The sequence below is a fragment of the Triticum aestivum genome, chromosome 7A (genome assembly GCF_018294505.1).
Source record: "Triticum aestivum cultivar Chinese Spring chromosome 7A, IWGSC CS RefSeq v2.1, whole genome shotgun sequence".
In the NCBI taxonomy this organism is placed as follows: Eukaryota; Viridiplantae; Streptophyta; class Magnoliopsida; order Poales; family Poaceae; genus Triticum; species Triticum aestivum.
In genome coordinates, this window is record NC_057812.1 from 569,690,738 (window position 1) to 569,702,026 (window position 11,289).

At 45.9% G+C, this 11,289-nt stretch overlaps 2 protein-coding genes across 2 annotated transcripts; one reads left to right on the forward strand and one right to left on the reverse strand.

Annotated features, from left to right (window-relative positions):
* The first annotated feature begins 385 nt into the window (after window positions 1–385).
* LOC123152179 (fatty acyl-CoA reductase 1) lies at window positions 386–3,986 on the forward strand. Its single transcript, XM_044571796.1, has 10 exons — window positions 386–585; window positions 683–786; window positions 1,824–2,023; window positions 2,181–2,281; window positions 2,388–2,580; window positions 2,683–2,844; window positions 2,945–3,026; window positions 3,110–3,379; window positions 3,473–3,600; window positions 3,690–3,986. The coding sequence occupies exons 1-10, from the start codon at window positions 495–497 to the stop codon at window positions 3,853–3,855; spliced, it is 1,497 nt and encodes a 498-aa protein (XP_044427731.1). The 5' UTR covers window positions 386–494; the 3' UTR covers window positions 3,856–3,986.
* Window positions 3,987–6,119: 2,133 nt separating this feature from the next.
* On the reverse strand, window positions 6,120–9,728 carry LOC123154002 (RPM1-interacting protein 4). Its single transcript, XM_044572826.1, has 4 exons — window positions 9,488–9,728; window positions 6,832–7,365; window positions 6,531–6,743; window positions 6,120–6,438 (listed from the first exon to the last, which is right to left on the reverse strand). Exons 1-4 carry the CDS (start codon window positions 9,491–9,493, stop codon window positions 6,403–6,405), a joined length of 789 nt encoding a protein of 262 aa, XP_044428761.1. The 5' UTR covers window positions 9,494–9,728; the 3' UTR covers window positions 6,120–6,402.
* Between the last annotated feature and the right edge of the window lie 1,561 nt (window positions 9,729–11,289).

An 11,289-nucleotide genomic window follows, 5' to 3' on the forward strand; every position in this document is an offset into this window, starting at 1 on the left:
TCAAAAAAATCTGAATTTTTTTGGCAACAAACATTGACATATTTTTCACATGCGTACAAATTTTCATGACAAAATGACATTCATGCAGGTCTCAGCAAAAAAAACAAAATCGATGCTCCAAAATGCTTTCAAAAACAGTTTTTTTGGAGCATGATTATTTTTTTTTTGCTGACACCTCCACAAATGTCATTTCATCACGAAAATTGGCACGCATGTAGAAAAAACATCAAAGTTTCTTGACAAAAAATTCAGATTTTTTTGAATTTTTTTACTATTTTTTCGGATTTTACTGTTCATCCGGGATCACTGGTGCCCGGGATCAATTCCTCCGCGTCCATCTTCTCCTTCCTTCCTTCCCTATAAATACACGAGTGCCACTTCCTCAGGAAAATCACAGTGATACTTCCGTTTGGCAACCTAACACACAACAGATACTCTTTTAGCCAGGAGACACAAATCTCACGCCCTCTCGAGGCACTGCAAGCCCGGCGACGATGATCGGCGAGATGGACGCGGACATGGTCGTAGGATACTTCGGCGGCAAGAGCATGCTCATCACCGGTTCAACTGGGTTCTTAGGAAAAGGTATGTGCTCATGCATGGCTAATCGTTCAGGATGTGCGCTGCGTTTTAGCTGATCAGCTCAGAGAGCTATACTCTGGTTGTTTTGATGCGAGGGCAGTTCTCGTGGAGAAGATTCTGAGGGTGCAGCCTGATGTCAAGAAGCTCTTCCTCTTGGTTCGTGCTCCCGACATCGAATCCGCAAAGCTTCGGATTCAGACTGAGGTGAAGTCTCTCGTCGTAGCCTCTGTTTTTTCGGCCACATGTCTCGTAACTCCATCGCGTCTGGACTTTCATCGCCATTTTGTTCTTGACAATGCAATCCTTGCTTAGTTTCTGAACTTTTCTCTACCATTCAAGAAGAGAGGGAACTTCTCTCCAGCTTTCAAGAATAAATAATAGAGGGAACAATTCATTCTCTTCAAGAATAACTAATTGTGTGCACGTGCGCAAATATAGGTGGTGTCAAAACTCATACTGCACGCAACTCATGCACACCTTATGCACATTCTCGAAGCTTTGCTCACAAAAGATTCATGGGAGTTCCCTGCCCATTTGGTTTAAAGTAGATAGGCACTTGATTAAAGAAAAGAGTCTTGACTTCTTTTTCGAAAAGGAGAGAAAGACCCCGGCCTCAGCAACATTTTTTTTTTGGCTAAAAGATGTTTGTTGTATTGATCAATAATTCAATATCACAGACTGTTTCTATAAAATGTATTTTCTACAAATCAATACCACAGTTATTTGTTTGCTAGATATATCAAGCAATTCCTTTACTTCAATCAGCCATACACCAAAATTCAGGTCAGCATAAATGCATCTTGCTGTCCACCGATAGAAGTAGGGTCATGAATGAATCATGTGAAGACAATTAAATTTACTCCACCCATTCACTCACGAGATGGATGTTTCTTATTGAGCAATTCTGCGGTGGAAGCTGCAGAAATCCTTTCAGTGGAGTAAAGACAGTAAGAGTAGGATGCAGTGGAAAATTACCGCAAATATCCGCGGGGAAATGAATGGAAACAGAGCACGAAAAAGGGAGAAGGATGTGAGATACATTAACACGGTAGTAGTTGAGGCTTCTCCAGCGCACTTGACAAATAAACTGAAAAAATTGCAGGTTTTCTGAATCTAGTAACAAGTCTGCAACTGGGTTAGCAGCATTCACTTCTGAGAAAATATGCTTCCTCCCGAGAGTAATTCTAAAACTGCATAGTACTGTAACAGTAATTTATGAACGCTGTTTCGGTAATTTTCAGGTCACAGGGAGGGAGATCTTTCTAGTTCTGAAAGAAAAACATGGTATAGGGTTCGACGATTTTATCGAAGAAAAGATCTGCCCTTTGGCAGGAGACATCATGTATGAGAACTTTGGACTAGACACTGCCAACCTGAGAGAATTGTCCAAGGACATAGACATCATCGTCAACATAGCTGCCACTACAAACTTCTCTGAAAGGTTTGAGCCGGACTTTTCTTGTAAGATACTGTATTAGTTTTTCTTTCAGCGTGAAACGGTAGGAATTTCTTTCCCCCACATGTATTTGTAAGAGATTATTAGTGACAAAACATACACGCTGCTTGAGATAATTGATCAAGATTTGATGCCTTTTCAGATACGACGTGGCTTTCGATGCTAATGTCTTGGGAGCGAAGCACGTCTGTGCGTTCGCGAGGAAGTGTACGAAACTCAAGATGCTGCTTCATGTTTCAACTGGTGGGAATCAAGCTCTGTACTGTAGTATAAGACTATGATCTATGCACTGTGGTGCCATGCATCATGAATTCTACTAGCTCATAAATAAATTACATGATTTGAACAGCCTATGTAGCTGGTGAACAAGAGGGGCTAATACTAGAGAAGCCGTTCTTGATGGGTGAGACACTAAAGGAGGGCACACATTTGGACATCAAATCCGAGCTAAATCTGATCAGAGAGACCAGGAGAGAGCTGAAGGCTAACTGTTCTTTGGAGAAGGCTGAGAGGAGAACCATGAAGGAGCTTGGCCTCAAGAGGTCAGACATAAACAACAGCATACACATACTTGTGTGCGTCTTTCTGCTACAACTGGTACTTAACATTGTAAAGCTGACACTTTCATATATGTATGAATGAAGGGCTCGGCAGTTTGGGTGGCCAAACACATATGTCTTCACCAAGGCAATGGGGGAGATGCTGCTGGGGCATCTGCGAGGGGAGCTTCCCGTGGTCATCCTCCGGCCGAGCATCATAACCAGCATCCTCAAGGAGCCATTGCCTGGATGGATGGAGGGAATCAGGTGACAGAAACTCTGTTTCTTGATTCTTTTCTCAGGACAGTATGTAAACTGCAACAATAAGCATTAGTTGAATGAACATCTTCATGTTCCGCTTCCGCAGGACGATCGACGCGGTGGTCATCGGCTACGCCAAGCAGACCTTGCCATTCTTCCTGGTCGACCTCAGTTTGATAATGGACGTGGTAATTAAGTTTGCTTATTACAAAGTTACGCAGATCAATGCACGTACGTACCCAGTACGTTACCCAACTGTTCTTGACAACAGATTCCGGGGGACATGGTGGTGAACGCCATGATGGTGGCCATGGCGGCGCACTCCGAGGAGCGGGCGCAGACCATCTACCACGTGACGTCGTCGCTGCGCAACCCGGCGCCCTACGCGATCCTGGCGGACACGGGGCACCGCTACTTCTACGACAACCCGCCGCGCACGGGGAGGAAGGGCGAGCCCGCCCGGCTGAACAAGATGCGCTTCTTTAGCACGGTGGCGCGGCTGAGCCTGTACATGGCCGTCAGGTACAGGCTCCCGCTCGAGGTAAATTCAAAATTAGCTCGCCATTTCAACATGGGAGTGAGATGAGGATGAGATCACTCAATCAATCTGCTGGGTTGGTTGGATGGAGAGCAGATGCTTCGTCTGGTGAACATTGCGCTCTGCGGCGTCTTCTCGCGGCGCTACGACGACCTCAGCAGGAAGTACAGGTTCATCGTGCAGCTCATTGAGCTCTACGCGCCCTACAGCTTGTTCAAAGGATGGTACGTAGCGTACCTACGCGTCAAAATGTAGTAACATTTTTACAGTAAGATAAGGCTCTTTGACTTGGTTTGTTCTCGACCGTGTGAAGCTTTGATGACATGAACACGGAGAGGCTAAGGATGGCGATGAAGAAGGAGCAAGATGAGAACGGTGCAGAAGAATATTACTTCGATTTCGATCCCAAGTCCATCAACTGGGACAGCTATTTCTATGGTGTTCACATCCCCGGTGTGCTCAAGTACATGCGTGATTGAGTTTTTTTTTCTTTTTTTTGCGTGATTGAGTTATATTTAACTACGCAAATTTCCAGCCAAGTTGGTAGAATCATTGAAATTTGAGAATAATTGTCTCTCTTTTTTTTGAATGATTTAAACATTGATGACCATGCCTACCGAGCGGTAACAATTGTCTCCCTTTGTTATGCAGCTCTTATTTATTTCTTTGCGGGGTTTATTATGCAGCTCTAATGAATATCTATTTTACTCCACTAGTTATGCAACTCCCACCGCCACGAATATATTAGAAAATGTCTTTTTTTCAAAGAAAAGGAAGTTGATACCCATGACCACTGCATCGTGTGGTGCACATATATACATCTTTATTAGCGCCATACAACCAACATCTGAAGAAGTACAAAATGCAGAAAATAAAACCAATCACAACCAACCGATAACAGGATTACACTCATATACATAATCTCTTATTGGACTGCCATCCATTGTATCCCGTGCGACCGTCGGTTGGAAACCAAAGGCTATAGATGTATGATTCTCCACACATTATAAAGAGCATCCTATACGGATTCATCCTGTAGATCAGAAGATAACCTGCAAGATAACCTGTTGAAAGGTTTCTTCTATTACAAACACTAGTAATTATGATAATTCCAAATTGCTCACAACAAGACACACGCTTCCACATGGACCCCCACCAACCAGTCCCGAACGTACTTTTGTATGATGGTAGGTGGAGACAGATGAATAGCTACGTGAATCGTATGCCAAGTGAGAGCAACAAACATGCATGAAATAAAAAGATGTTGAATTGGTTCCTCCTGTTCACAAAACGAAATTTTCCGCATCCCTCCATAAACGCTTAGTCAAAATAGCACCATGATTGAGATATCACATTAAAACATTGATCAATAAGGGTACTTTTAATCTTCGAAAGAGACTTCATACTGAAAGCTACCTAAGAGTCCATAAGATGGGTGTGCATGGACTTGACGGAGAAACACTAGGAGAGTGCAACTTTCAGCGGAATATGCCTTAGAGGTAGTAGTACATGTTCTTATTTATTTCCATGCTTGTAATTAATGTTTATATTTCTATGCTAGAATTGCTATGGTTCTTGAATGTAAGATTCAGAGGAAAACTCATATGCATGTGCGAAAACTTAGATTCTGCCTTGGGTGGTTGGATCCGATGACGGCGATGATTGACTGCTCCCTTCTTGAAGGCGCAATTATTGAAAAACCTCATCATTGGTGTGATGTCATGAGATGGTTGGTGCGGTTATGGTCATTGCCGTAGTTTGCCAATGGTGGATCTGGCCCATTTGTTTTTTTTTCTTGTCTACGCATAGCTTTGGTCTTATATGACTTTCCTACTTGCCGGCAGGTTTTTGTGTGTGCATCTTGGTGTTGGCTGCGTGCATCCTAGTTATGCAGAGGTCGGGTGTATGCTTATTGTATTTGTATACTCTTGATGCTCCATTTTGAGTTGATAAAATCTACCCTTTATCGAAAAAGTAGGTTGCTAGTCTCTTGACACAACTTTAACATCCATAGGCGTTATTATTAATGAGGCCGACAAATGTGTCTACTACCGCTATGGCGGGGGCGAGAGAGTAATCTCTGCTTGTATGTTGATGACATATTAATATTTGGGACCACACTCAAAGTTAATGACAGAGGTCAATCCTTTCTTATCTCAATGTTATGAGATGAATGACCTTGGAGAAACGATGTTATCATAAACACCAAGCTGTTGAGAAATGGAAATAATAATATTACTCTTGTGGAATCTCATTATGTGAAAAAGGTGTTGAACATATTTGGATATTCCAATTGCAAGCTTCTCTAGCTCCTTATGATTCTAGTGTATTGCTTCAAAAGAATCACATGGCCACTAAAGATTGGTTGAGATACTATCTGATAATTGTCTCGCTCGTGTACTTAGCTAGCGCAAGAGGCCTGAAATGTCATTTGCAGTGAGCAAACTAAGTTGTTTTGTTTCCAATCTGAGATATGATCATTGGCAATGCTCTTGAGAGAGTAATGCGATATCTGAAGGGAACCATGAGCTATGACATTTGCTATAACGGATCGAAGGGTATAGTAACTCAAATTCAATTTTTGATGTTGATGAGATAAAGGCCATAAGTGGATACATATTCCTACAGGGAGTATATGTTAATCAGAATCATGTTAATCAAGCCAAAACGCAAAGTTGAAGACAAGACGGAGATAGAATCATGTTAATCAAGCCAAAACGCAAAGTTGAAGACAAGACGGAGATCCCAGAAAAGCAGTAGAACATTTTTTCTTCTTCTTTTTTGAGCAAAACAGTAGAACAATATGCACATAATCATACATCACAACCCACCGTACGTACAAAGGCCCCACAAACCACCGTGCAAAAACCAACCCAACATAAGAGCGAGCAAGAAAGAGAAGAACGAATAGACCAGCCTCGGAGAAGAAGAACAATCCTCTCCAGGCCCACGGAGAAAAAACAGAAATGACACACACACACGTAAGTAAGGTCAAGGTCGCGTCCGGAGCCTCCGACGGCCTCGTCTCAGTCCTTGGTGTGAGGGATCAAGCACCCGAACATCTGCACGCACGCGGACACACGTCATGTCTCGGTTCAGGACGGACACACGGAGCGCGATCGCTGCGGTGTGGTATGGAGTAGTAGGTGCGTACCTTGGAGTAGAAGGGGGTGTGCCGGGGCCGCCTCGCGGCCGTGTAGCTCTCCGGCGACGGCATGCGGCGGCGAGGGAGGTTCGGCACCCCGCCGCGGCGGGCCGCCTCCCGGTCATGCTTCACCCGGTCGAACATCACCGTGTACCCCTGCGCCCCCGCACTCTGCTCGTCCCACGCCCCGAACTTGGGCACCGCCGTCGGCCTCTGCCGCCCCTGCGCGCCACGCGTCGTCAGTCAGCGCGAGCCCATCGCACACGCGAGTTCACTCGAGGCGTGTAAATGCGGCAGGTAGGCAACTCACCGGCGCGTGGTTCGGCGAGGCGGACCGCGCCCGGGCCCCCGCCGGCTTGTACCTCGCCTCATGCGGCTTGTGGTGCGCGCCGTGCCCGACCGGCCGGTGGTGGTGGTGGCCGTGGTCACTGCCGTGCCCGGCCGGGCGGTGGTGGTGCTGGCCGTGGTCGCTGCCGTGCCCGGACGAAGGGCGGTGGTTGCCGTTGTCGCCGCCGTGTCCGGCCGGAGGCTGGTGGTGGGTGAACTGTGGCCGCGGGTGGTACTGCGGCGGCGGCGCGAACTTGCTCTTCTCGGCGCTGTTGCTACCGGCCCGGCGGTGCTGGTGCCCGTTCTGCTGCGGCGCCGCGCGGTCGCCGCTGGAGGTGGCCGGCCTGGAGCCCGGGGCGATCACCCTCGGGGCTTCCTCCTCCGGGTCGTTGGGGTTGAACGGCCGCTGGAGCGGCGGCGCAGTGGCGCCCTTGTTCTCGCGCACCTTATTGAAGTAGACCGTGTAGCCGACATTGTCGCTGTCCCAGGTGCCGAACTTGGGCACGCTGGGCCGATTCTGCACGTACACAAATGTATCCAATGTGTTACTTGTGTTAGTTTTGTATAAAAATATATAAATACAATCAATCCATGGTCTTTGTCTAGAATGTTTGTATAGTTCAGAATCAGAAGCCACAAAATCACACCACACCCATATTGGTTTTCTGTGGCATCGTTGAACCGCAGTTAAGAGAAGTTACTGAATTTTCCGATAACTCTTTAAAGTATTGAATAATCATAAAAAATCCGAATAATTTTTGCTTTCTCCTTAACTTCCCGAGGAAATTATTTGTGTTTCCCCTATTTTTCTTCTTCTTATTTTCATTTTTATTTCCTTTGATTTTTCATCCCTAATTGTCATAAAATGTTTTAAATAAAATGTATTTTTCTTATTTTTCTAAATGTTTGAAAAAGTATCTTGATCTCTACAATTTTTATTTGATATCAGCTGGGTTTCTCAAAAAGATCTTCAATCCCTGATTTCCCTTCCATTTTTATGGCTTTCCTCAATATAAGTGTCTAAAATAGTTGACATGCCGTCGTCAAAACTGGTTTTAGTTTTTTTTTTAGACAAAATATAGAGGGTTGTCAAAACTGCTTTTAGTGAGAATGAAGCGAAATATAGAGGGTTGTCAAACTTAAAGGGACACAAGAATATCTGGACACATAGTTGAGGTACTAAACTTAGATTATAACAATAGGAAATATGCATCCTTGTGAACAGTAAAATCTGAAAAATAGTGAAAAAAAATTGGCAACAAACATGTTGAATGTTCTATCTACGTGCAGATTTTCGAGAAGAAAAATCATTTGTTGTCTTCTGAATGAAAAGCAAAATCAATGCTTCAAAAAGGCTATTTTCAAAACATCCGCGAGCATTGGTCTTGTTTTTTTTTCTTTTGAACAACCACGAATGGCATTCCTTCAAGAAATTTGTTTTCTTGGGTTTCAAGAAAATTTGCATGCAGATCGAACCCCAACCAATGTTTGATGCAAAAAGATAGAACTTTTAAAACTCTTTGTTTGGATTTTACTGTCCATGGCAGGTACATTTATGTTTGGGAGCAGGGTAGCACTTTTTTTTACAATAATTGATCCATGAACATAATACCATAAACTAGATCTTTCTTTCTTATTATAATATACGTGGCATAAACATATCAAACAACATTGCAGGCTTTCTAGGCAGGTGACATAACATATCCATCAACATTAAAACAACATTGTATATCTAAGTGACTCAATCAAACATAAAAAAGGTAAAATACCTGCATGAATCTTCATGTCAAATCAATGACAGGGGACTTAGATATACAATACCTACAACACATCTAGACGTGTCTCAGCAAAACCGTTTTCGATAACAGACACTCTTTGTCTATTAGCCACTTAACCTAAAGAAAGTCAAACGGCTCCAACAGCAATGGGGGTTCATGTTTATTGGAACAAACGACCAGCTAATTAAGTTTAGCTGATCGACACCCTAATCCCAGTCAACTCGTAAATCTGCCAATAGCATCGCATTATTGGTTTGGCAATGGTCACGGCGGCTGTCATCGTGCGAAAGTGTCTCCGACTAACGCGTGAAAGCGACGTGCCTCCCGGTAGAAAACAAGGCCGTGCGAATGTTTCCTGAAAGCAGAGCCCTGATACAGAGTACAGACTGCAGAGAGCAGACACATACCCTGCCTTGGTTCATCCAGGCGAAATTTAATCTACAGTAGTAGGTATAATATGCACAATCGGATCACCGCGATTAGATTCCGACGCACCCAATTTTGGATTTCATTCCTTCTATGCTGTATTTTGCCACTTGGCAGTTGCAACTTTCCCCGTCCTAAAGCTTCCATTTCGACGAAACAGACTGCAGCATGCCGCGATCGATGATTTGGGTTGACGCTGAAGAGTTGTAGACATGATCGTAAGGCAAGGCGATGGAACCACATGGCTAGGGCCAGGCCAGATATATGAACAGGCTCGCATTTGATGGGGATCGGATCAACCACAATTTACGCTAGGAGCACAGGAATTGAGCAAAGCATGCACCATGCAGTGGCCGTGAAACATCCATGCATGCGGACGAACGGACATGGAAGCCAGGGGAGGGGAGGGGAGGGGAGGGGAGGAGGAGCACTCACGGCCATCCGCCGAGGAGGAGTCGATCGACCGGCCGGAGCCCGGCGAGGCAGAGCGTGAGCTTGAGCTTGATCCCTCTCCGCCCCTGTCTCTCGGGTTCCGTCTCTCTCCTTCCCCCGCAGAGAGGAGGGAGAGGGGGGCCAACGGCAGGGCGCGACCGAGGCTGGGGGGAGGTCGGAGAGGCGCTGGCTTAAATTTGACAGGCCTTCTAATATTGGCCGCGCCCCCCTTGGGCTGTGAGCGCGCAAGCTGCAAAATAGCCTCCCTTGGTCGAGCCACCCCGTTGATATATAGACGACGGCGATGGCGAGGCCAAGGCTGACTGGCGCCTCATCGGTCCGATCGGTGCGCTTGTTTATACAGGCTAGGCTAGGATAGGATAGGAGGTTGGTTCCGTCGTCCCAAGTTGCCACCTATCGGATGAACTGACTTCCACGAATGATGTGGTCTGATGTGTCATGTATGTATGTGTGTATCCTTGTTTAGTGAATTTGCTGTTTCTTACGCGGTAAGGAGAAGAATGAGATGAACGCGGGTGAAGAAAGGATACGTCAGATGTAGAAGTGCAACATTTTGAAGCCTACTAGGCGTGCAAGTTCCGATCGACTTGCGGTGCATTCTTTTTCAGGATGGGAATGCAGCGGAAACAGCGCTGACAGTGAAATAATAAATAAATAAAGGCGACTGCTAGGTGCCGGTGCGCCGGCCGAAAATTCGGCCGATCTGCCCGCAGCCATGGGATGCAATCTCCAGCCATCGTTGGATCTAAGTCAACGCATCTTTCCTCCATGTATCCTTTCCATACGAGAAATCACAAAGGAAACATGGATGCCGTTCTCGCCCTTGGCCGCCGCGCGCTCGCCCTTGGCCGTTGCCGCTCACCCTCGGCCGCCGCGTCCTCGCCGACCACCCCGAGCTTGCTGTCTCCACGGAGGAAGACCCCTTGCTGGTTGCAAACGCCTGGCCATTTTCGTCGCAGCAAATTTCGTTGTCGGTTATAGCAAACGTCGATGATGGTTGTAACAAAAAATAAAGCAGACCCTCAGTTGCAACTCGTCGCACCATGAACGTCGGTCGCACCATACTGGTCACAGCATCAATGGTAGGCGACGGCATGCTCGCAGCCAAAAAGCTGATGGTAGCAATTTCTGGAGCGGGTTCCAGCAAAAGCCAAATCCGGTAGCAAATTTGGGCGCTGGTTCCAGCAAACTCCAAAAAGGTTGCAGCAAAAGAAAAAGCATCACCACTGTCGACCAACACCGCCGTGCATGCCTGTAGCAATTTTTTTTTACCAGTGGTAACAAAACAGGCTACGGTTGTAGCAAAAAGCTTGCGCTTGAACGGAATGCTACAACCAGTTGAACAAAATGCTACAACAAGTTATTTTAAAAGCTGGAACCAGTGATTTTAGGAAAAAAGATGCGTGAAACAGATTTTTGAAGAAAAAGCTTAAACGAGATGATTTAAAAAAGATGCAACCGATTTAGCAGAAGCTACTATCGGCGATCCAAAAAGCTACAGCCGGTTGGCATAAAAAATCGGTCAAAATTTCCATCGGACATGGCTGTTGCGTGAGGAGGGGCAGAGGAGGGTCGCCGGAGTTGCAAAACGGGGGCCATGCCCAACAGTGAGCTTGTGTTTTTTTGTGGTGGCTGTGCAGGTGCTCGCAGGAGCGGGCTTGGAGCTGTTCCATGGCAGCGAACTTGCGATCGAGCAAGCAAGGCCATGGCTGCTGCGGGGAGGGAAAGACAGAGGAAAAGGCGAGATTGAGAGGATAAAGTCGCAGCTCAAGGAAGAGATAAGA